The sequence below is a fragment of the Salvia miltiorrhiza genome, chromosome 6 (genome assembly GCF_028751815.1).
Source record: "Salvia miltiorrhiza cultivar Shanhuang (shh) chromosome 6, IMPLAD_Smil_shh, whole genome shotgun sequence".
NCBI lineage: Eukaryota > Viridiplantae > Streptophyta > Magnoliopsida > Lamiales > Lamiaceae > Salvia > Salvia miltiorrhiza.
The window spans coordinates 30,173,357-30,198,770 of record NC_080392.1 but is presented as its reverse complement, the minus strand read 5'-3'; the positions used below and the strand labels follow the sequence as shown (position 1 = coordinate 30,198,770).

Below are 25,414 nucleotides of genomic sequence, written 5' to 3'. Positions count from 1 at the left end.
TCATGAGCGAGTGTCCGAATCGGCGCATTATGATCCTCCGAGATGATGGAGATGTTGTCACCGATGGGGAAGAGACAAACCCCGAGATGCCTGAATTGGAAGAACCCGAGGAAGAGATAGAGCTGGATGCACTCAAGGGACACTTTCTAGTAGCCCGGCGAGCTTTGACAATGCAACCGCAAACGGATGAACTGGAGCAACGGGAAAACCTTGTTCACACGCGGTGTTTGGTCCGTGACAAGCTCTGCAGTGTGATTATTGACGGCGGGAGTTGCACGAACGTGGCAAGTAAGCATATGGTGGAGAAACTAGGGTTGACCGCAGTGAAACATCCGAAACCATATCGCTTGCAATGGTTGAGTGACGCCGGTAATGTGAGAGTCACAAGCCAAGTCCGTGTGCTGCTTCGACTTGGCAGGTATGAGGACGAAGTTTTGTGTGATGTGATTCCAATGCAAGCGTGCCACATCTTGTTGGGTCGCCCTTGGCAGTTCGATCGGCGTGTGACCCATGACGGCTTCACCAACAAGTACTCCTTCGAGTTTCAGCACAAGAGAATGTCCCTTGTTCCTCTCAGTCCCCAACAAGTGTACGAGGACCAAGTGCAGTTACTCAAGGAAGCTACCACGACCCAAAACAGAGCACAGCAAGTGGAGGCCAAGCCGATGGGTGTGACACATAAATCTTTCCTTGCGAGACCATGTGATATCAAGCTGTGTGTGAAAGAGGAACGACCGATGGTGTTGTTGCGGTTTCGCGAAACCTTGTTTACTGCTAACGATCTCTCCTCCCTACCCCCTTCTATTCACTCGGTTTTGCAGGACTATGCAGATGTTTTTCCAGATGAGACACCGCATGGTCTGCCACCACTCAGGGGGATTGAGCACCAGATTGACTTCATGCCCGACGCGACGCTCCCGAACCGACCAGCCTATCGCACCAACCCGGAGGAGACAAAGAAGTTGGAACGACAAATCGGCGAGCTTCTAGCTAAGGGGCACGTAAGGGAGAGCTTGAGTCCTTGTGCGGTACCTGTTCTTCTCGTACCAAAGAAGGATTCAACCATGAGGATGTGCTGCGATTGCCGTGCCATCAATAATATCACGGTAAAGTATCGTCATCCCATTCCACGCTTAGATGACATGCTTGATGAGTTACATGGTGCTTGTGTGTTTTCCAAAATTGATTTGCGTAGCGGATATCATCAAATCCGAATTGGTTTGTACGGGTGGTTAGTTATGCCTTTTGGCTTGACTAATGCTCCGGGTACGTTTATGCGTCTCATGAACCATGTCTTACGTACTTTCATTGGTCGTTTTGTCGTAGTCTATTTCGATGATATCCTAATATAGCAAGCATCCGGATGACCATGTTGAGCACTTACGATCTGTTATGGACGTACTTCGCAAAGAGAAGCTATTTGCTAATCTTAAGAAGTGCACGTTCTGCACGGATAGAGTCGTGTTTCTCAGGTTTGTTGTTAGTTCGCAGGGTGTCCAGGTGGATGCAGAGAAGATCCGCGCCATTCAGGAGTGGCCGACACCAACGAGCATTGGCGAGGTACGAAGTTTCCACGGACTCGCTAGCTTCTATAGGCGGTTCGTACCTCACTTTAGCAGCATGGCCGCACCACTCACAGACGTGATCAAGAAGAACGTGGAGTTCAATTGGGGCAAAGCGCAAGAGGAGGCATTCGCGCTATTGAAGTACAAGCTCACTCACGCCCCGGTATTATCTCTCCCTAACTTTTTGAAAATGTTTGAAATCTAATGTGATGCTTATGGTCTCGGAATTGGTGCAGTGTTGATGCAAGAGAAGCGTCCCATCGCATATTTCAGCGAGAAGTTGAGTGGAGCGACGTTGAACTACCCTACATATGACAAGGAGCTCTACGCGCTCGTGAGGGCCTTACAGACGTGGCAACATTATTTGTGGCCCAACGAGTTCGTCATTCACACTGATCATGAGTCATTGAAGCACTTGAAGGGGCAGTATAAACTGAACAAGCGACATGCCCGGTGGATGGAGTTCATTGAGACGTTTCCATACGTCATCAAGTACAAGCAAGGTAAGGAGAATGTGGTTGCCGATGCCCTTTCTCGCAGGTACACTCTGATCTCTACTCTCGATGCTAAATTACTTGGGTTTGAGTGTATCAAGAGTGTTTATGAGAATGATGAGGACTTCGGTGCGATCTATAGAGCTTGTGCACAGTCTGCTAGTGGTGAATACTTTCGACATGATAACTATCTTTTTCGAAAGAATAAGTTATGTGTTCCTAGGTGTTCTCTACGCAATCTGTTGTTGCTTGAGTCCCATGGTGGGGGATTAATGGGACATTTTGGTATTGCTAAGACTTTGGCTGTCGCAGCCCGAAATCCCGACACTAGTGATAGTGGGGTACGAGTATCGATACGACTATTTTTAAAGAATAAAGGAATAGAAGAGTAGGTCGAACATCAAGCGGAAGCTCACATCAAAGCATGCTAAGGAAAAATATTATTAATTGAACCCAAGGGTAAAATCGTCAACGTCGTTGTAACTTTTCAATTATCAGGAATTTCACGAACAAAAACAAAACAGGTATAGCTTATTTTTCATAAGGAAACATAATATGCAGAGTATCGCAGCAAAAGGCGAACCGGTTACATGTATGGAGACACACAACCGTGAGTATATTACTTGATTCATATTCAAAGTAACTTCACATCGAGACTTTATCGATAAAAATGAAATACGATAAAGTAAATACGTCATCTAACGATCCCCCACCAGCACCAGACCAATCTCACTCCTCGCTTAGCCTGCACATTTAGAAATACATGCAGGGCGTGAGTATATAATACTCAGTGGGCAAACGCCGAAAAACAAGAAAGGTGCTCTTAGAGCTATAAGTTTGAAGCTTGCCACATCTCAGCAATACACAGAAATAAGTTAGTATCAATGAATCTGTGCATGCAGTTTTCATAATCATGACATCATAAATAAGTAACTGCGCAGTTTAAACATTCATCATGTATGTACCACATCCACTACTCATCATCAAAGGTACTGAGAAGTAGGCCTCCCTCTCAAGTACCGTGACCGGCCGACCCGAAGACGGCTCACAGTCACCTCTGTGCACAAAATCCCGCTTGTGGCAGGACCGAATTCGTCTCATCAGTAGAGGGTAACACACAAGCTCAACATCAAAATTTGGCAAGTCAAACAGTTCTCAAACATCATTTATCTCAAAACATTTGATAAGTTCTTAACATCATTACATCATTTTAGAAAGCTCATATGATAAACATATACTCAAAATATTGCCCACCTGAAGACCTTACTCAAAAACTCCCGTCAAAGCGGAGTTACTTACTTCCTTGCTCTGCTCGTGTCTTCAGGGATCATCGTCATCATCGAAGGTTCATGTCATAAAATGAATCCCGATTAGAAACTCAACGACAAAAACTCATGCCTCAACTCATGCTCTATATTATATTCTATCTCTTAATCAACTCTACATAAACTCTTCACTCATTTCAAATCCTTAAGTCCAAGGATAGGTTTCAAGAAAATCATGGTTCTAAGTCTCGATTCATCTCTCATATAAGACTCGTCTAATCTCATTCAAACACTTAGGCAACATAAACACATAAGGCACATAAGAAAATACAAGCAAACATCAACAAAACATGCTCTGTTTTCCCACTGACTCAACTTCAAAATTTAACACGTTCTGACTCCGACATCCCCTGGACTCCAGCCTCATACCAAAAGAAAGGTATTTGAGTCTAGTTTCATTTAAAAAAAAGTAGAGTCAGAAACACCAAGTGGTTTGGGAGATATGGCGTTTTTACCAAGGTCTACCATATTCGGCAGTTTTGAGCAATCGGAAACATTGATTTTTGAAAAATAGTAAATGTTGTCAAAATGAGCTCAAATTTGGTGGATATCTAGACCATACAGTAAGGTTGATACCATAAAAATTTGGAAAGCTAGATCACACAGGAAGTCACTGAAATGAATGACTTTGTACCCTGTTCTCTGAAATTCCCGGCAGAAATGTGCAGATTTGGTTTTGCATTTTATAAAAATAGTAAATCAAGTCCAAATGACTTAAAATTTTACAGAGGTGCTCAAATTTTCAAAGCTTTTTGACATCGACAAACCGTCGATCACAGTAGGTCAGTAGCCTACGAAAAATCACCAAAAATTCATTCCCAACTCTTAAATGCTCAATTTAACATTCCTTCAAAGAAAGCCAATCAAAGTTCATTTAAAACACATATAGCACTCAAAAACATTCAAAAACATTAAAATACTCATCATACTCAAATTAACTCTCCTCTTTTACATCTTAACTCAAATCTCAAGGAAAACGTTTCTACAACGTATCAAGTAAATCCTCTTCTCAATTTCATGCTTAAAACACTCAATCATTCAAAATGACCTCATACTTCATATAACTCATTTTTCACATATATTTCCCTTTTTATCATGTAAACTAACTCTAGTGAGAAACTCATATATCAACATAAAGTTCTCAACAAAAGCATGACATCTTTCACATAATGGTCATAGATCAAAATAGACCACATTTAAACAATCGATGACTTCTCAAAATATGAAACTCAAAAATTCTCATATACTAACTCAAGTCAAATTTTTACTTAGTTAACAATAGACTTAATCATACATAATTATACACTAACATCATGCTCAATTACACATATCTTAAGCTAAATCACTTAATAGACACATAGACAAGAAGATCCTAATTTTTATTAAACTAAACTCTAAGAAATTTTATAAACTCACATGGATCTTTAATCTCATCATATATCTATCAATTTTAGTCATTTAAACTCACATATACTCCATCAATTTATAAATTAGAGCTTAGATACACATAGCCCTAATTTTAGTAAGCTAACTCATATCAAAAACATCATTCAACATCATATACTCAATTTAATCCATCATTCATCATCATATACATCTCATAGACTCATATACATCATCAATTCATCACCTTGATCATCAACTCAAAAATTCCCAAATTGGGGTAAACTAACTCAACCAAATTTTTACATCACAAAGCATAGCTTTTCAAAACACACACAAATCATTACCAAACATCACATAGATAATTTTTCTCACCTCAATTCAAGGAAAGAAAAAGAAAATTTTTTTGAAGGGTAGAACACCCATTTTTTCGAAAATTGTGTAGAAAATGAAGGGGGTGATTTTCTTGCTTCAAACTCTCAAGAATACCCATGTACAAACTCATACAAGTCTAATCTATGAATATAGAAATCACTTACCCAAGTTTACACCAAAAATCAAATTTTCTCTCACTATCTTCAAGATTGAATCTCCATGGATCTTCTTGAATCTAAGGAGATGGAAGTGTTTAGTGTAAGATTTAGAGGGTGATTTGTGACTTTGGTGTGATTTTGTGAAGCTCCGAAGGTGCATCAATGGAGGAAAAATGGTGGAAAGTGAAGTGAGAGATGAGGGAGAGGGAGAGAGATCGAAAATGGGGTGGAGAAGAGAGAGGAAAATCCTTTGCAAGATATAGAAGGATTTGGCTAATCTTTGGAAAGATTTGTGAATCTTAGAGAATATTTGGCATTAATGCCTTGATCTCTCTCTCTCTAAATCTCTACACTCTCTTAATCTCTACTCTCTAAATCTCTACTCTCTCAATTCTATACTTAGCAAAAATTTAGGCATATAACATATGGTATGAGTAATTAAATAAAGTGTGTGAAAGGTGATCAAATAAAATCACAAAACTATGGTAAAGTCACTCATTAATAAAATACCACATCATAAATATTCATGTGACCAAAATAATAATTATAGCACTCATATTAGTGCACTCACATATATATAATATTCCTCTTCGTAGGAAGAAAAATAATTTAAAAATATTATGCTCGGAAAAATTTTCATAAACCGGCATCATTCGATTTCTCGATAAAAATAAACCATACTTGCTTTGGAAACTTAAACAAAATTCCAAATGCTAAGGTCTCGAATAAAAATCATAATAACTCGGTCACAGTGACACACGTCACAAAATCACATAATTACTCAGTCACGTAAATTCACATAACATCACATCAAAACAGTCGGCAGGCTCAAATAAGCTAGACGTCTCTCTGACCGACTCTATATATCAAGGTTTCTCACTCTTTCTTCCTCGACTCTATTTCCAACTCAGTATTCCTATTTTTCTTAATAGGACAGTCAATCTCTAACAATTCAGTATCCGGTAACTCTATTCCCGGTAGTTGGAAATAAAATAAAATCTCAACTCAATATCAATCAGCATCTCTATCTCAACTCATTTCTCAAATCTCATCACTCTAATTCCATCATCGGTTTATTCACTCGTATCTCTATTTAAAAGACAATCTGTCTTATCTGCTCATAAAAAAAAGTAGTCTCGTAATTTGACATCTCAGTACTCTCAATAGTGTTTAGACACTTTCTCACAACATGAGGAAAAGTACGGGGTGTTACATTGGCGGTGTTACAAGAGCATTTTTTTTGGCCGCATATGAAACGTGACGTCGAACGCATCTGTGGCCGTTGCATTACATGCAAACAAGTCAAGTCTCAAGTCAATTCACATGGTTTGTACACACCCCTTCCTATTCCACACACACCTTGGATAGATCTCTCCATGGACTTTGTACTAGGCTTGCCTAGAACCAAGCTTGGGCGAGATTCAATTTTTGTGGTCGTTGATCGTTTTTCTAAAATGGCACATTTTATACCATGTCATAAAACTGATGATGCATCACATATAGCCAATTTGTTCTTTCGAGAAGTTGTTCGGTTGCACTACAAAAAAAATGCTTTTAGTGGCGACAATTTTTGTCACTATATATGCCAAAATTGTCACTAAAGCATCCCAGTGACAACTTTTGTGGTCGTCGGTAAGTCGCGGCTATATCAACCGTCGCTAAAACCTACAGTGACGACGACAAAATATTGTCACTGCAAATCTATTTATTGTCACGGATGATGTTGCCACTGAATATGATTAAATTGTGACGATTTTATTTTTGTTACTATATTTTGAAATTTGTAGCCACGTTTGATGTTTGTCACAATAGTTTCTGTTTGCAGTGACATGATATTGTTGTCACTATAATGATGTAAATTAGTGACATGATACAAACGACACTAAATTGTCCAGCCAATAGTCACAATGTATTTGTCGTCACTATAATTTTCTCATTTAGTGACATGTTTTTAACCGTCACTATATAAACCAGCATATAGTCACACGCGTGTATTGTCATTAAATCGTAATCATTTAGTCACATGTTATAATCGTCACTATACATGTATAATTATAGAAATTATTTTAATATTAAAAACTTCTTTAAAAAAGGGCGTGATCACTTTTCTTTCTAAAAAATCGAAGCGTAAAATTGATATAGAAGCTTCTTTAAGAAAAGACGTGATCATATTTATTTCTAAAAATACTAGATCAAATTGCAAAATTGATGCGGAAGCTTCTTTAAGTAAAGACGTGATCACACTATTTTAAGCATAATCATGCTTATTTCTAAAAAGTCAAATACGAATTGCAAAATTGAGGCAGAAGCATATTTATGAAATATCATAAAATCATGTCTTTCTAATAAATAAAACTTAGTCAACTAACTTTACAATAATTAGAACTCGGTATTTGACTACTTTGATTTAGGCCTTGAATGATAGCAGGGAGTTTAGCTCTCAAATCATCTTCTAGTTGGTCTTACTCTTCATCTCTCAACTTGGATCTTCCTTCCCCTAAATCCGAGTCGTTCGTGCTGATATGCATCACAACATCATATCCCTTAAGATCCTCAACATATGCTAAAGATTAAGACATCAAAAAAATGTAGCATCTGTGGCCCTCTCAATAACATCATATCAAACATAATTTAGAGATTAAACTCACAACTTGGCGACCTGAATAACCCCTTCTCAGCATATCATCTCTGAAAGTTTTAACTTTTCAATCTCTCTGAAAAATAAAATAAAAATTGATTAACACAACCTGTTGGAGCAGCTTAGCTGTAGAAATAAAAATGCAAACACAACAGAAAACAGATAAGTTACGTTTTAACATATTACCATGTAATGGCAATCTGCGGCACAACATAAACTCATTAGAGAATAAAATGGAGCAAATGCTGTGAAAGCTGTTAAGAATAATGGCTGAAAATTTCTTACCCATCTTAATATACATCTTCTCAATCAATAAACTTTTAGTATTACTCATCCATTCTATAGAATGCAATCAAAAGCTCAAGCAGCAAGAGAGCCACATCAACTATGATCAATATTAAGTTCTGCAATACCTAAAAACTGACCACTTAAATCAAGCCATATCTCCAATAGAGCCTAAATTATTTCACAAATTTTACTGGATACCTTACTTTTATGTCAAATTGAGCAGCCTTCAGAAATTTGAGCATGAACTAGTTGAGGCATAACTTCAAATTCTTCAAGATTTTCTTTTCCTGAAACACAGAAATTATATAAAAAATAATATTTTTGCAAAATAGAAAACAATGTTGTACTAAGCAAATAACTCGAGCTGCACTCACCATTTTCAGCATTTGATCCAAGAAACTGAATCACACAAGTCAAGATGCATAGATGAGAGAATGGCTCAATGTTTAGAATGCCTGAGTTAGGATTTTTGAGAGGCACATTAAAATATTAAAAGCACTTCTATCCATGTCATTCCACAACTGCAGATTTTCCATATTAAGAGGGACTACATATATATATATATATATATATATCTCATTTCCACGAAATACTCGCCTCTCATTGATCGTACTCCTCATGCGTTGCTCCGTGACCGGATGGTTTGACCTTATAGCGCTAGCTTTCTTTCTCACTGTTCTTTCCATCTGCTTCCACAAAATTGAATCTAAATACTTATAAATTACAGTGAAATCCATTCCAATACCCAATTCCCATGATAGCAATGGAGCCAGAAGCAAAACTAACCTTAGAAACACTAAATCTCTTCTAAACAGATAGCAAATCTAAATTAAAACAAAATAAACTCAGTGCAAAATCCATGAATTAGAGGCAACAATTAACCTCAACCCACATTCCATGTCCTACAACAACGAGAGATTTACTTTGTCAATGCAATCAAACACAAAATCGAACAAACTAATGTGCAAAAATAGAAAATGGTACATACAATGAGAGGGGCGCGACGAGTAGGCGGTGCTGGTCGCGGTGGCTAGGGTAAGCAGACGAGAGGGGCGGCGACGAGCAGGTGGCGCTGGTCGCGGTAGCTAGGGTTAGCAGACGAGAGGAGCGGCGACTAGCAGGCGGCGCTGGTCGCGGTGGCTAGGGTTAGCAGACGAGAAGGTCGGCGTGACGTGGCAGGCGGTGCAGTAGCGCGCCTAGGGATAGCAGATGACAGGGGTGGCGAAATTAGGGCTTCATTCCCTTTCCTGTTTCAGTTGATTTATTTGATTGAGAGAGGTGAATCGAGAGAGAGGGTCTGAGAAAGTAGATGCGGCGCCAGAATCGGAAGCAACAACTGTTCGTCGGCGGCGGCATCAACCGCGACAATGAGGATTCCGATTTGGAAGGAAGTTAGGATTTTCTCTTGCGTTCTTCACTGGTTTGAGAGAGACAATTTGACGGGGTGGAGAGCAGACAATTTGGAAGGAAGTTAGAATTTTAGGTCGGAGAGGGTGGAGTCTAGATCTAGGCCCTAGGGTTTTAGGCGGAGGAATTAAGGCGGGCGAGGCCGGCGCTCCTCGCCTGAACTTCGGCGGCCGCGGCGGCAGAGCCCTAGCTGGTCCGCTCAGCTTGAAAGAGAAGGGGGGAGAGAATTTTCTGTGTAAATTTTTAGGAGAGCTTGATTGGGAGGGATTTTTTTTTTTTGAGGGAAATTGGGAGGGATTCGAGAGAAACATGAGATTCAGATAATATAATATAAGTTTAAAAAAAATAAAAAAATTACACATAACAGTTTTTAAAGCACTGATGCATAACGGTTTAATAAACCGTTTTAAAATATGCTCATAGATAACGGTCGGCTTAACGGTTTTGTAGTACCCTTATGTATGCAACTAATAGATAACGCACAAACATAACGGATTAACATAAACCGTTATCTAAATTTATAGACAACACTACATAGATAACGGTTTTTTGTCATCCCTAAAAGTGCGCTCATACATAATGGTTTTTTAAAAAAACCGTTATGTATTGAGTGAGTAGTAGAAGTATGTATAATTTTGTAGTAGTGAGTAGTAGTATCACCAAAATATCTAAATATTTTTTCTTTCAAATTTTATATTAGTATAGAAGGAGTTTTTGAAACTTTTAATATATTGGTATTTCACAATATATTTTCTCGAGGCAATAATAAACCGTAAATCCAAAAACTATTAGTGAATTTTTCTATTAAAATTGACCTGGCAAAAATTATTTAAAATTTTATACCAAAATATATGTATACTGTATTAACTTTTAGTACAATAAAAAAAATCAATAATAATATATTAAAATCAATATCCCAATACATAAAAAACGATCAAATCTACACCAAACACATAAAAAACTAACTACTATAATATGAGTTCTTGATGCATGTTTATATATATTATTTTAGATATTGTACATATTAAAATTACCTAATACCATATATATTTGTGATAATAAAATTTGTCATTGTTATCTATTATTTGTGACGGAAGATATTATTATAGTATAGAGATGGTTGGAGTGGCAAAAAAAGATGTCACAAACATATAGTGACGACAAATATTGACAACAAAAAATGTGTCACTAATACATAGTTTTTGTGTCGGACGAAAATATTGTCCCTGTATATATGTGTGTGTGTGTGTGTGTCTAGTGACAACACCATAATCGTCACTGATATATAGTCACAGTAAATATTGACAATAATATATTTTATCACTAATTTATTTTATTGTGACGTGACAAATAATCGTCACTATACATATATGGTTATAGTGACATAAATGAGATCGTCACTATACATATATAGTTATAGTGACATAAATAAGATCGTCACTAATTTATAGTGACAAAAAATATTGACAACAATAGAACTTGTCACTATTATAGTTTTTTGTGACAAAAAAAAATAGTCTCACAATATGTATGTTTGTAGTGACAACGACACGATCGTCACTGACATATAGTGACGATAAATACTGACAAAAATAAATTGTGTCATTGTTACACATTTTTGTGACGACAACATTTATTGTCGCTATATATATATTTATAGTGATAAAATTATGATCGTCACTAACATATAGTGACAATAACTACTGACAACAATAAAATTTGTCACTGTTACACATTTTTGTGACGACAAAAATTGGTGTCACAATACAGATGTTTGTAGTGACAAAATTTTTGTCGTCACTCAGAATGTCGTCACAAGAACCTGTTTTTCTTGTAGCATGCATGGTATGCCTAGGACCATTGTTTCTGATAGAGATGCCAAGTTCTTGAGCTATTTTTGGAAGACCTTGTGGTGTAAGTTAGGCACGAAACTTTTATTTTCTACTACTTGTCACCCACAAACTGATGGTCAAACCGAAGTAGTAAATAGGACTTTGTCTACGTTGCTTAGGGCCATAATTCAAAAGAATATCAAGTCTTGGGAAGAGTGTCTTCCTCATGTTGAGTTTGCTTATAACCGTGCTGTTCACTCTGCCACTAAATATTCTCCTTTTGAAATTGTGTATGGTTTCAATCCCTTGACACCTCTGGACTTGGCTCCACTACCCGAGTCCGAGCACGTCAAAATGGATGGTCAGTGCAGGGCAGACTTTGTACGGCATATACATGAGAAGGCCAGAGCTAACATAGAGCGCCGCACATGGCAGTATGTAGAGCAGGCTAATCAAGGTCGCCGCAAGATCGTGTTTGAGCCCGGAGATTGGGTTTGGCTTCACATGCGCAAGGAACGTTTTCCACAGCAGAGGCGTTCCAAGTTACTTCCGCGGGGAGATGGTCCATTTCAAGTATTGGAACGGATCAATGATAATGCCTACAAACTTGATTTACCCGGTGAGTATAATGTGAGCGCTACATTCAATGTTACTGATCTAAGTCCCTTTGCTGTAGGCGATGCTGTGGATTTGAAGACAAATCCTTTTCAAGAGAGGGTGAATGATGCAGTTCAGAGCAGAGCTCAGGATGTAGAGCAGAGCCGAGTTTCAGAGGCTGCACAGAGTGAAGATCCGGTACATGTGCCCGTTGGTCCGGTGACGAGAGCTAGAGCCAAGACGTTCAAGGCTAATTTAATGTCGTTGGTGGAAGAAATCTGGAGGCAAGAGCTGAAAAGACCAATTGGAGAAGGACTGACAGATCAGAGCTCAAAGGTAGTAAACCTTGTTACTTACAGAGCGGAGCCAGACACCAGAGCAGCGAAATCGCCAGAGCAGCGAAATCGCCAAAGCAGCGAAATCTCCAGAGCAGACTCGATTCCTCTGGCCTCGCCAGAGCAGCGGAATCGTCCCACCCGAGAAGTCTCGATTCCTCTGGCCTTGCCAGAGCAATGGAATCGGAGCACCCGAGAAGACTCGATTCCTCTGGCTATGCCAGAGCAGCGGAATCGTCCCATCCGAGAAGACTCGATTCCTCTGGCTTCGCCAGAGCAGCGGAATCTAGCCGCCAGAGAAGATTCGATTCCTCTGGCTTTACCAGAGCAGAGGAATCGTTCAGCCAGAGCAGACTTGATTCCTCTGCGTTTTTCCAAAGCATATGGTTTTTCTCGCTAGGGTTTTCTTTTGACTTACTGAACAAGTTTCTTTGTTTCTTTGTTTACGTTTGTTTCCTTATTTACGTTAGGGTTTCCTGTTCCCTATAAAAAGGGTTGTTTTGTGTTGGACGAAGGTAGACGATTTTTGATAATAATATTGTGAATTTATTCTCTCTCAAGTTTCGAATTCTTCTTGATTATCCAAACAAGAATTCAACCTATCGACGAATCGACGAGTTCATCATCCCTCGTCGTTTGTCATTCAGCGTCTCAAGCACACGAAGTGTGAAAATTGGTGATATTGATTATAAAGGCGATCACATTAGGGAATTCACTTCTAGCGGAGAATTGGGTCTGATCGAATTACTTGCATTACTCTTTTGTTGCTTCTTAAACTTTGAGTTACTTGCATGACCGAGAGATGTGTGTTGATGGTAAAGTTTTGAATTGACTTTGTGAATGTTTGGATGGAAATGAACATTGTTGAAATCAATTTCTTCCTAGGATTCATATAGATTTTGCTTGAGGACAAGCAAAAGGATAAGTGTGGGGGAGTTGATTTATGCTTAATTTACTCTATTTTTAAGGGTTTATTTGTGCGTGTTTTAAGATAATCTTCTGGAATTTGGTGCGTTTATGGTGTATTTTATGCTTTGCAGGAGATTTAGGCCTTCGAGATGGAAAAATGCAATTTTGGAGAAGTTTGGATGAATTTGGCGTTTTCTAGGTGTTCTGGTCTCCAGAGAAATCAAAGTCCAGCGCCAGAGAAATCAAAGTCTAGTGCAGCGAAATTACCATTCCTCTGGCATCAGAGAAACCAATCTCCATAGTAGCGAAGACACCAGAGCAGCGGAATCAACTCACCAGTACAGAGGAATCAATCGCCAGAGAAATCACCATTTCTCTGGAGTCAGCGAAATCAAGAAGCCAATGTAGCAAAGTCATCACCAGAGGAGTCAATAGTCAGAGCAGCCAAGTGAGAGTCCTTTACAGCGGAATCGAGAGGTCAGAGAAATCAACCATTCCTCTGGCGAGAGCTACGAATTCGGCAAGAGTGGGAGTATTTTCCAGAGCGCGCATCCAGCTGGAGAGTTGCCTTATTTCACACGATTCTAATTCCATTAGAATTCTACTTTGCATGGCAACTTCCATGGTGATCCGAAGGAAATCTGAAAACTATAAATAGGTCCTCTTTTGACCTATTCAAGGACACCCTGATACCCGAACATTCATATTTCAATTTTTTAGCGTTAGAATATTTTTAGCTTTCTAGTTTTCAAGGCTTGGATCAAGATTGAAGATTCAAGTCGCTACAATCGTTTTTATTCAGTTTTTATTCAATTCAATTTTTATAATCGCTTTCTTCTTAATTATGTTTAAGTTTTATTTAAGCATGTCTGGCTAGTTTCCTTTAGCTGATTCTAGGGTTTGTAAATAGTTGATTGAATTTATGTGATTTATTTGTAACCTTTGTGCCTTCCAGTTTATGATTCATAATTCCTGGTGCTTAATTTCTTGTGGATTATCTGGCCAATAATTTGCATGTGTAGCTATTCGGTTTGAGACCTAGCGGAGATAACTGTTTAGCGGATTCAGGAATGTATGATATGATTTTAACCTTGAGACCTAGCGGAGATAGGTGGATCATAGGGAGCTATTCTTAGGAGCTATTGGGAGTTAATAGATTTTCTTGAGACCTAACGGAGATAGAGAATTTACTAATCTACGATCGTTGCTGCTCTAGCGAGAGTAATTGATTAATTAAGTGATCTCTCATCATAGCTGGATTAAACTGGTACATAGGATTAATAGATTTATTGCATAGGTTTAGTTAATGAATTTACTACCCTAGGATCAGTTGTCTTTTATATTTGAATTCTTCTACGTGCTTTTATTTACTACTATTTGAGTTTAGTGTTAATTAAACCTTCCTTCTTTCGTTTGCCTGAATATTACTAGAGTTTAATTAGGATTACTTACAGTGATTCGTTATAATAGTCCCTGTGGATACGATACTCGGTTACTTTTTACTTGCTACAATTGCCTGTGTTAGTTGCAGTTTTTGTTGCTAAGAAATTAGTGATCAATTTTTTGGCGCCGTTGCCGGGGACTGTTTAGAATTTACTTTAATATTTCTTACTAGACTTAAGCATTATTTCAGGCGTTATAAGTTTTTTTTTTATTTTTTATTTTTAGTTTTTGTTTACTTGTTTCTTATTTTTCGTTTGGTGTCTCAGCTGTTGGATAACCGCGAGAAGAAGAAGCAAGCAATGGCTGAGAATTTTAATCTTGAAGCTGCGTGGCGTATGGTTGCAGAACTGCAGAGGCAGCTGGATGAACAAAGACAAATTAAAGAGGCCAACAGACGTGCACAACCTCCTCCACCACCTTCACTACTCGATTACATGTACCAATCTCAAGTTGGGCAATTTGATGGAGGTGGACGGGGGTCAACTATACAGGCAAACACTTTTGAATTGGAGGAGATGGCCTCCAATAGCTACCAATTGCCACATGATCGGAGCCCCACAAGGATGATTGTCAATGAGCCTAAGAAGGTGCCACTTGAAGAGATGATGCAACAGTTGTTGGTGCAGATGACTAGTTTCGAAACTACTATTGACAACAAGATGGCCAGTATAGAGACGACTGTGGGTGCCAAGATTGCCAATCTTGAGAAGAGTATGGGTGCAAGGATGGCCAGTTTAGAGAATGGTATGGCTAACATGGGGAACAATGTTTCAGCACTGTCCAAGCAGGTACAGATTTTGGAGACGCAAGTTAGCCAAATGGCTAGCCATGCAGTTGTGCAGAGCAGGCCTCGACATACCGAAGGCAAGCAGAATGACCAATGCAATGCGATTCTCGATGGCACTCTGTCTCCAAAAGACAGGAGGATGAGCAAGGAGAACAAACAACCAAGTGAGGAACCACACAAATCTCCTATTCCACTTAGGGAGTACATCCCAAAAGCTCCATTCCCCCGTAGTCTGATGAAGAGTGAGGTGTTTGAAGAGCAACGTGCTGTGAAACCAAGTAAAAAGTGTAACGCAATTCAATTGAGAAGCGGGACTCAGCAGCGGGATCATCCAGAGCAGCGGAACGGCAAGGATGCCAAGGAAATCAAGCTGGAGATCCCCCATTGCAAGAATGAGAAAAAAGTTGCCAGTACCGAGGAGACAGAGCATAAACTCATAGTGGATGAGCTAGAGAGGCTACTTGAAGAATCAGACCGGCGTGCACAGCCTCAAGATATCAGAGCAGCGAAGCAAAGCTCAGTGCTCAACAGCCAGAGCAGAGAAATCAACCATTTCTCTGCCAATATCCGTTCCTCTGCCAATGATAAAGAAAAATCATTATACAATGTAGCTAGATGGCAAAAGAAGATGGTTATTTTTGATGGATTTTTTTTTTGTTCCACAAATTTTAGAGAGATCGGCGACCTAATGCTCTCGTCTCTCGTAGGGTTTTGCGCCGCCGCCGCCTAGGCGGCTCTCTCCTGCCTCTTTTCTGGCCGGCCGGCTTTGGTCTTCTCCGGTCGGCCTCATGACCTCCCTCTTACCATCTGAGTTTCCCCCGCTCTCGGATCTTCTTGGGGCGCAGCCTAGGGTTTCTCAAAATCTGCTACACAACCCTAGAATCTTGGTGAATTCGGCTGGAATGGCCTCCCCGCCAGCCTCGAATTCTGTTGCGACACACGAGGTTTCTTTCGATTGGAGTCTCTGTTCGGCCTTCGCTAAGGGTAGGGCTCCGCCGCCGTTGTTGGAAAAGGAGCAATCCTGGTCTAAGGCTCCGACCACTCTTCGAGCCCCAAAGGAAGGAAGTTCCGGCCATGACCCTCTCTGGCAGTCTTCGGCCACAAGGGCCTTGGAAACGCCCCTCGGCAAATTCAAGGCCCCCTTGCTAAAGGAGCCGTCTCTCTCCCATGGTTTTCAGGTTTGCAATAATAGGGTTTTCTTTTTTGATCCGACCCAGTTCGGATCTTCAACGCCGCCGGTTACTGTTAGGTTCCCAGCCGACTATGCTGTCGCCTCGATGGTGGGATCGACGAACTCTACTTCCAGCACCGTGGAAGTGCAGCCTGTTCCCTCTTCGGAACTGATGGGAAAGGACCGTGATCACCTTCCCAAAGGGATGTCTTTTGCTGAGACTCTTAAAGCTGGCTCGGGGCGTCCCGCTGATGTCCCTGCTCATAACTTTACTGTCCTGAAACCGGGCATGATTGCGGACCGCCCATGCTTGTCGCTTTCTTCGGCTTTCCGGCAAAGACAGATAAAAACTTTCCAATTTTCTCTCCATGGTAGGATGTTTCTCAAAAAAGGGGAGGCGCCTCGTTTTGCTGCGGATCTTTTCGCCGAGCTTTCCGCTGTCTGGCAACCTAGTTCGGCATGGGAGGTTATTCCTTTGGGAAAGGGCTACTTCACTCTGAAGTTCACTTCTCCAACGGACTTTGAAGTTGCTTTTGCGAAATCTGCTTGGCGTCTTCGTGTCGGAATTCTCTTCTTGCAAGCCTGGACTCCAAATTTCAACCCTAATAAGCTGGAGTCTTCCATGGCACAGGTTTGGGTTCGTATTTTTAATTTACCCCATGAATTTTGGCATTCGGAAGTCTTGGTTGGTATTGCTAAGCATGTGGGCACTCCGCTCCTTGTGGATGGCTTGTCGGCAAGGGCGTCAGTGGGTTATTTTGCTAGAGTTCTTGTTGAAATGAATTTAGCACTGTCCATACCTGATTCTCTTGATGTGCAGTGCGATGGGGACATTTTTGAAATTGAGTTTAAATATGAGGAGTTGCCTTCTTTTTGCTGTCTTTGCTCTACTGTTGGCCACTCTACTGAGAATTGCAGGAAACTCCCCTCGGAGACAGATGGTGAGCCGTCTTCCCCGACTCAGCCGGCAGGGCAAAATGGAGGTCGACGTGGCAGACGGCGCCGGGCTCGATCTAGGTGGAGACGCGCCAGGAGCAGGAATGTTGTCCAGGCGCTGGCTTCGGATCCGCCGGAAGATAGGGAGGTAACGAAGGATCAGCCAGTTGCTTTGCCGGCTACAAAGGAGACTACTTCCTTGTCTCAGGAGGTTCCTTCGGAGGACTCTCCTCGCACCCCAGTGGCTGTTTCATCGGGTATCTCCACGTATAATATGTTCGAGGCTCTTGATGAGGGGCTGGAGACGGAGGTTGGGAAAGGACCAGACGATATGAGTATCATCAAGGACTCTGCTGTGAATCATGTGGAAGGCTCCTTGGCTGTCGTGCACTCCTTGAGTAAGAGTATTGAGGTAGTATCGGCGGAGGCGGATCTCTCTGGCTCGGACCTGTTGAAGGATTCTTCTCCCCTGATGAAAAACGCGCAACCGGTGCTGTTGGCGGTCACTGGCGATTTGGCGTCCGGGTCGCAGCGTCCCTTGGGTCCATCCTCCCCCCATCCGAAGAAAGTTCTGGCAGCTCGTCCCCCTCTTCCCCAGGGTCGTGGGGGGAGAGGTGGGCGGACCCCGTCCACCGCCGACTCGGGACGATTTTGCTATGTTTCTTTTCGCAGTTCCTCCCCGACAGGTGGAGTTTCTATTGACCCCCCTGGGAAGAAAGGGGGTAACAAGCCTTTGATGACAGCGCGGCGGGGTTGTTCCCCGAAATCTGCGGAATTCATGGAAAAGGTTGCTTGATTCCTCTGGCGCTTGATCCCTCTGGCGCTTGATCCCTCTGGCGCTTGATTTCTCTGGCGCTTGATCTCTCTGGCGTTTAACTTCTCTGGCGCTTTATCTCTCTGGCGCTTGTTCTCTCTGGCGCTTGATTCCTCTGGCACTGGATTCCTCTGGCGCTTGACCCCTCTGGCGCTTGTTTCTTCTGGTGCTTGTTCCCTCTGGCCCTGGGTCCCTCTGGCCCTGGGTCCCTCTGGCGCTTGATCCCTCTGGCGCTTGATTCCTCTGGCACTGGATTCCTCTGGCGCTTGACCCCTCTGGCGCTTGTTTCTTCTGGTGCTTGTTCCCTCTGGCCCTGGGTCCCTCTGGCCCTGGGTCCCTCTGGCGCTTGATCCCTCTGGCGCTTGATTCCTCTGGCGCTTGATCCCTCTGGCGCTTGGTTCCTTTGGCGCTTGTTTTCTCTGCCGCGCGTTCTTGTGTTGTGCTCTACCCGGGACGGCTCTGGCGTGGACTTTGCTTGGCCTTGGTTGTGACCCTTTGCGGTCCCGTCTCTTGTTCGTTCTTGTTTTTTTTTTTTTCTTTTTTCGCTTGGGTTTTTTGTCTTTTTTGTTTTTTTGGTTTGGGTTTTTCCGAACTTTCCTTGTTTGCGCCTGTGCTCTCAAGGGTTTTGTTTTTCTTTAATAAAATTTCTATTTCAGCCAATGATAAAGAAAAAAAGATAATTGTTCACACCAAGAAGATGGGAGATGAGGATAAGAAAATCTCGCAGGCGAAAGCTGTGTGCACTAATGGAGATGCGTCCAAGCTGGCCAAGGACAAGATGGATCCTTTGATTATTCAAAGTGGGCCAATCACAAGAGCTAGAGCCAAAAGAATAAAGGAGTCCATGATGCTTTTAGTTGGTGAAATTAAAGCCCAAGTCCAAGACAATTCTACATTGGGCCAAATGGTGAATATTATTCAAGTTGGTGGGCTTGATGCTACTTGAAGTTTGGGCTCATTAAGCTATCATATTTTGGAGGCCCAAATTAAAGAATAAACTCCACATTTTCGTCCAAATGGGTGCAGCCCACAAAAAGATCATTTTAAGTTACTTTTTTTATGTTTAATAAGTGACTTTTGGTGTCCAAGAGACATACCAAGTGTTTTGGAGTTACATTTGTGATTTTATGTGCCTTTTTAATGGTTCTAAGTAGTGGTAAGGGAATGGGGCTCTCAAGAGACCTTTTTGAGCCTATAAATAGGCATGTAATCACTTGTATTAGAGACACCATTGTTATAAACGAAAATTGCTTATGCTTAGTGAGTTGAATTCTCTTTGTTGAGTTTTTCACTTGTTTTAGAACTTATCAAGACACTTGAGCAAGGTCTTGTGGCGTTCATCCATACCGAGGTTCTTGGCTGATTATATAGCCAACGGGTCGAGGTTTCTACGCTCTTAGGGGTTGATCAAACTAGATTCTCGATCTAGGGAGTCCGCTGCCTACTCATATACGTCGGGTTCTTGGGTCATTATATCCAACGGGTCCTTCGTCCACTTCTATCCATATCATTTGGTTATCAGAGCAATCTGGTATTGATCCAAACTCTATCTTTTATTTTCTTCATCCTTTCATATTTCTCTTATATTCATCCTCATTGTCCTACAAAAATAGTTGCAAAAAAAAAAAAAAAAATCTGCAAAGTTCCAGTATCTTTTTGTTTTCCATTGTTGTTACTTCATATAAACTAAAAAAAAAATGAAAAAAAAAATACATATATTTCCAAAAAAAAAATCCAAAATTTCTATTTCACTTCAATTTTCCTTAGGAGTTTCATACACTTGTTCCAAAATATCAATTCTTGCATCCAAGGGCTGAAGTTTGGTGAATTCTACTTGTCTTGTTCTTTCTTGATTTGTTTTAGTTCATTTGAAATTCTTACAAACGAGAATTGAGTGGTAAAAGGCATTGAGTGGTGAGTTTATTTGAGGGGTGGTAAAAGCCTACGAGTGATACACGAGTGTTTGTGTGAGGATATATTTGTGTGAAACACGAGTGAATTGTGAGGTCATGGAAAACACAAATCCTATTGAATTTACATTGCAAGCCATGCAACAACAATTTGCAAGGTTTGGAGCTGTTATGGAAAATGTAACAGAACGATTAGAGAGGCTGGAATTTCAAGCACCACCAAGGAATGAGGAGGAAAGAGAGAGCGATGGAGAAGATGATCGTACATCAACACATCGAAATGAAAGGCGAGGAGGAGGTAGAAGAAGAAGACATCAAAATGAAGTTGATGGTGACTTGGGAAGCATCAAATTGAAGATCCCAACATTCCAAGGAAGGAGTGATCCTGAAGCCTATTTGGAGTGGGAGAGAAAGGTGGAGCTCATCTTTGAGTGTCACAACTACTCCGAGGAAAAGAAGGTTAGACTTGCTGCAATTGAATTCACTGATTATGCAATAGTTTGGTGGGATCAATTGACAACAAATAGAAGACGCTATCGAGAGAGACCAATTTCCACATGGGAGGAAATGAAAAGCATAATGCGTAAGAGATTTGTACCTTCTCATTATTTTTGTGAATTGTATCAGAAATTACAATCTATGAATCAAGGTACTAAATCTGTTGATGAGTACTACAAAGAGATGGAGATTGCCATGATTAGGGCAAATGTTGATGAGGATAGAGAGGCAACCATGGCTCGATTCCTATGCGGGCTGAATAAGGAGATTGCAAACATCGTGGACCTACAACACTATGTGGAGCTGGAGGATATGGTTCACATGGCCATGAAAGTGGAGAGGCAATTGAAGAAGAAGGGAACCTTTCAAAGGAATTTTCCAACAAGTTCTCAATCTTCAAAGTCGAAGGAGTGGACTTCGTCTAAGTCAAATTTTGGGGCAGCCTCTAAACCTCAAAATGATGTGTCCAAATTCAAGTCCAACGAAGGCGAAAAGGGAAAAGGTATCTCTAATTCTACATATTCTACTAGAAATAGAGATATCAAATGTTTTCGATGTCAAGGTGTTGGACATATTGCATCTCAATGTCCAAACAAAAGGGTGATGGTCTTGAAGCCAAATGGAGAAATCGAATCTGAAAGTGAACATGATGATGATGATGATGATGGTGAAGATGATGAACAATTGGAGGAGATTGTACCGGAACATGGTGAGCTTTTGGTGGTTCGAAGGGCTCTAAACGTGCAAATCAAACAGGAGGAAGAACAAAGAAAGAACATCTTCCACACAAGATGTTTAGTCCAAGGTAAAGTTTGCATGTTAATTATTGATGGTGGTAGTTGTACCAATGTTGCAAGTGGCGAGATGGTGGAGAAACTGAACTTAAAAACTGAACGGCATCCTCATCCATATAAGCTACAATGGCTTAATGAATGTGGTGAAATTCGTGTGACCAAACAAGTTCTAATTTCATTTTCTATTGGCAATTATAAAGATGAAGTTCTTTGTGATGTGGTGCCAATGCATGCTAGTCACATTCTTTTGGGGAGGCCATGGCAGTTTGATCGAAGGGTGACCTATGATGGATTCCGCAATCACTACACCTTCAAGGACAACAACAAATCCATCATGCTTGTTTCTTTGACACCTCAACAAGTTCAAGAGGACCAGCAGAAATTGTCTCAAGCAAGGAGAGCTCGTGAGGTTGAGAGCAATAAAAGTGAGGTAGTCAAAAAAGAGTCGAGTGAAAAAAGAGTCGAGAGAAAAGCAAGAGTGAGGGAAAAAAAAAACAGAATTTTTATGTGAGAACAAAAGAAATAAAGAGTGCAATAGTCGAAGAAAAGAGTGTGTTCATTTTGGTGTACAAAGAGTCATTCTTTAGCACTAACGAACTAACCCCATCTTTGCCTAGTACTTTTGTGTCTCTTTTGCAGGAGTTTGAGGACGTCTTTCCTGAGGACGAACCAAGTGGATTACCTCATTTAAGAGGTATTGAGCATCAAATTGACTTTGCTCCCGGGGTTGTTCTACCAAACCGACCAGCTTATCGAGCCAATCCGGAAGAGACTAAAGAGATCCAAATGCAAGTCCAAGAGTTGTTGGAGAAAGGAAAGATTCGTGAGAGCATGAGTCCATGTGCTGTACCGGTGATTGTTGTGCCCAAGAAAGATGGATCGTGGAGAATGTGCACGGATTGTCGAGCAATTAACAAGATCACGGTAAAGTATCGCTATCCTATTCCTAGGCTAGATGATATGCTTGATGAGTTATATGGGGCAATTGTGTTTAGTAAAATTGATTTGAAAAGTGGTTATCACCAAATTCGAATTCGAGAAGGAGATGAATGGAAAATTGCTTTCAAAACAAAGTATGGTTTGTATGAGTGGTTAGTCATGCCTTTTGGATTAACTAATGCACCTAGTACTTTCATGAGATTGATGCATCATGTTTTGAGAAATTTCATTGGAAAATTTGTGGTTGTTTACTTTGATGACATCTTGATCTATAGCAAAAATGTTGAAGAACATCTTGATCATTTGCGTGCTGTTTTAGACACTTTAAGAAAAGAATCATTGTATGCTAATCTTAAAAAGTGTTCTTTTTGCATGGATAAAGTTGTTTTTCTTGGTTTTGTTGTGAGTGCTAATGGAATTGAAATGGAAAAAGAGAAAGTGAAAGCTATCTTAGAATGGCCAATTCCTCAAAATGTGGCACAAGTTAGAAGTTTTCATGGTCTCGCTAGTTTCTATAGAAGGTTTGTTAAGGATTTTAGCACGATTGCTGCACCTTTGAATGAGATAGTGAAAAAAGATGTTGGTTTTCATTGGGGGAAAAACAAGAACATGCTTTTAATCTCCTTAAAGAAAAACTAACTTCTGCTCCTATTCTTGCATTACCTAACTTTGATAGAATGTTTGAGCTTGAATGTGATGCTTCTGGAGTAGGAGTAGGTGCTGTTTTGTTGCAGGATGGAAAGCCAATTGCTTATTTTAGCGAAAAGTTGAAAGGAGCTCAATTGAACTATCCAACCTACGACAAAGAGTTATATGCTTTGGTAAGAGCTTTGGAAACATGGCAGCATTACTTGTGGCCAAGAGAGTTTGTAATTCACACGGATCATGAATCTCTCAAATACCTCAAGGGTCAAGGTAAGCTTAGCAAGAGACATGTTAAGTGGGTGGAATTCATTGAATCGTTTCCATATGTGATCAAGTACAAAAAAGGGAAGGAAAACATTGTGGCTGATGCGTTGTCTCGAAGGTATGCTTTGATCACTACTTTGAGTTCTAAGCTTCTTGGTTTTGAGTCAATTAAGGAATTGTATGCCAATGATTCTGATTTTGGTTCTCTATATTTAGCTTGTGAGCATGCTGCATTTGATAAGTTCTATAAGCATGAGGGCTATTTATTTAGAGAAAATAAATTGTGCATTCCTAAGTGTTCCATGCGTGAATTGCTTGTTCGTGAAGCTCATGGGGGTGGGTTAATGATGCAGCCCAAGGTTCGTTGGTGCAAGACCCGGTGCATGTTCCTGTTGGTCCGGTTACAAGAGCACGAGCCAAGAAGTTCAAGGAGAGCTTGATGAGATTAGTTCAAGAAGTATGGGCTCAAGAGTTGATGAAGAGACCTATTGGAGATGGTGGAGTCGGCCCAAGTCTAATTAATCTCATTACATGCGAGTGGGCCGAAGCTTGAAGATTTGATTTATTTTGAAGACTTCATTTATTTATTTCAGCTTTGTTATTTTCGCAGCCCATGAGTTTAAAGGGCCTTGTTATTTTCGAATTTAAGTAGTAAGGGCCTTGTTTGGCTTATTAGGGCTTGTTTTTAAGTTGTTTCCTTATTAGACTAGGTTTAGTTTTGCCTATATATATGGATGCTACATGTTGGACGAAAATTAGCCTACCTTTAATCAAATTGTGAGTTTTTTATTCTCTCTTGAGAGTTTCGAATTCTTCTTGATTTTTCCAAGACGAATTCAATTTATCGACGTAACGGCGAGATCAACCAACCCTCGTCGGGTGTCATTCAGCGTCCCTGAGTTGCTGCGTCAACTGCACGTTGGGGTTTAGGGATCCGTTCGCCTAAATCATTCCGTGGGTTAGATTCAGAGGTTTTGGGATTTCCATCCTTTTCCGTTCCAGTTCAGTCTTCCGCGTGCGTTGTGTTCGATCGATCGGCAAGGATCGTATCATTTGGCACCAGAGCCGCGTTTCGTATCCAAGTTTCGTTTTGTTTCTGTGTCAAGGGTAGAATTTAGGGTTTCCGTTTTCTGCGTTTTAGGGTTCTCTGCGTCTGAGTTTTCTGTTCCGTTTTCTGCGTCTATTTTTGTTCTGCTGTGATTTCAATACCATAATATCTCTCGAATTAAGTTATCTGCGTGGTCTGAATTACTCATAAACATACACGCTTATACACATCCTTCATCATACGACTTACACACATCCATATAAATCCATACGTCATAATTTTCGTTTGGTTCTTGAATTTTCTTTTTTTTTTCAGAACCTATAGAAGTTCCGAAAATTTTCTTGCAACATCTTGTTCCTACAGTTTCACTGGCATCGTATAGAGCCTTTTGGGGCAGTTTCTGCGTACATTTTTTCCGATTTTTGATTATTTCTCGTTGTGTTTTCTGGAGTCCTTGGGTAGTATAGAGCCCTTCGGGACAGTTTCTGCGTATACTTTTTCCAGTTTTCGTTTACTTTTCGTTGTGTTTTCTGGAATCCTTGGGTAGTATAGAGGGTTTTGAGCTTATTTCTGCGCAGTACTTTTTGGGTTGTTCAGTCTGCGTTTCTGGTTCTTTTCGTTTTCGTTGGGGGTTTCCCACCTTTTCGTATCCGTTTAGTGTTGTTGGTGTGGTCTCTTGTGGGACGTTTCATTGAGTGCTCTCGTTGAGACAGTTTGGCAATCTCGTTGGTGCAGTTGGTTTTTGAGTTCAGTTGGTAGATTGAGGGAATTTGATTCCTTGAGAGAGAAATTGAGTGGAAAAAGGCACGAGAGAGTGAGATTATTAGAGTGAAAAAAAAAGCCGTTGAATTGTGTGATA

General features: G+C 40.6%; 1 protein-coding gene and 2 long non-coding RNA genes across 3 annotated transcripts; 1 reads left to right on the top strand and 2 right to left on the bottom strand.

Moving 5' to 3' along the window:
* Nucleotides 1–2,490: 2,490 nt before the first annotated feature.
* Nucleotides 2,491–5,508, bottom strand: LOC130989059 (uncharacterized). Its single transcript, XR_009090435.1, has 3 exons — nt 5,307–5,508; nt 3,314–3,377; nt 2,491–2,804 (listed from the first exon to the last, which is right to left on the bottom strand). It is a non-coding gene; the product is annotated as an uncharacterized LOC130989059 (long non-coding RNA).
* Nucleotides 5,509–7,513: 2,005 nt separating this feature from the next.
* On the bottom strand, nt 7,514–8,789 carry LOC130989050 (uncharacterized). The gene is made up of 3 exons (XR_009090426.1): nt 8,224–8,789; nt 7,960–8,014; nt 7,514–7,817 (listed from the first exon to the last, which is right to left on the bottom strand). It is a non-coding gene; the product is annotated as an uncharacterized LOC130989050 (long non-coding RNA).
* An 11,677-nt stretch (nt 8,790–20,466) lies between these two features.
* LOC130990742 (uncharacterized) lies at nt 20,467–24,879 on the top strand. Its single transcript, XM_057914972.1, has 5 exons — nt 20,467–22,089; nt 22,299–23,119; nt 23,275–23,513; nt 23,724–23,866; nt 24,871–24,879. The coding sequence occupies exons 1-5, from the start codon at nt 20,467–20,469 to the stop codon at nt 24,877–24,879; spliced, it is 2,835 nt and encodes a 944-aa protein (XP_057770955.1).
* Nucleotides 24,880–25,414: the final 535 nt, after the last annotated feature.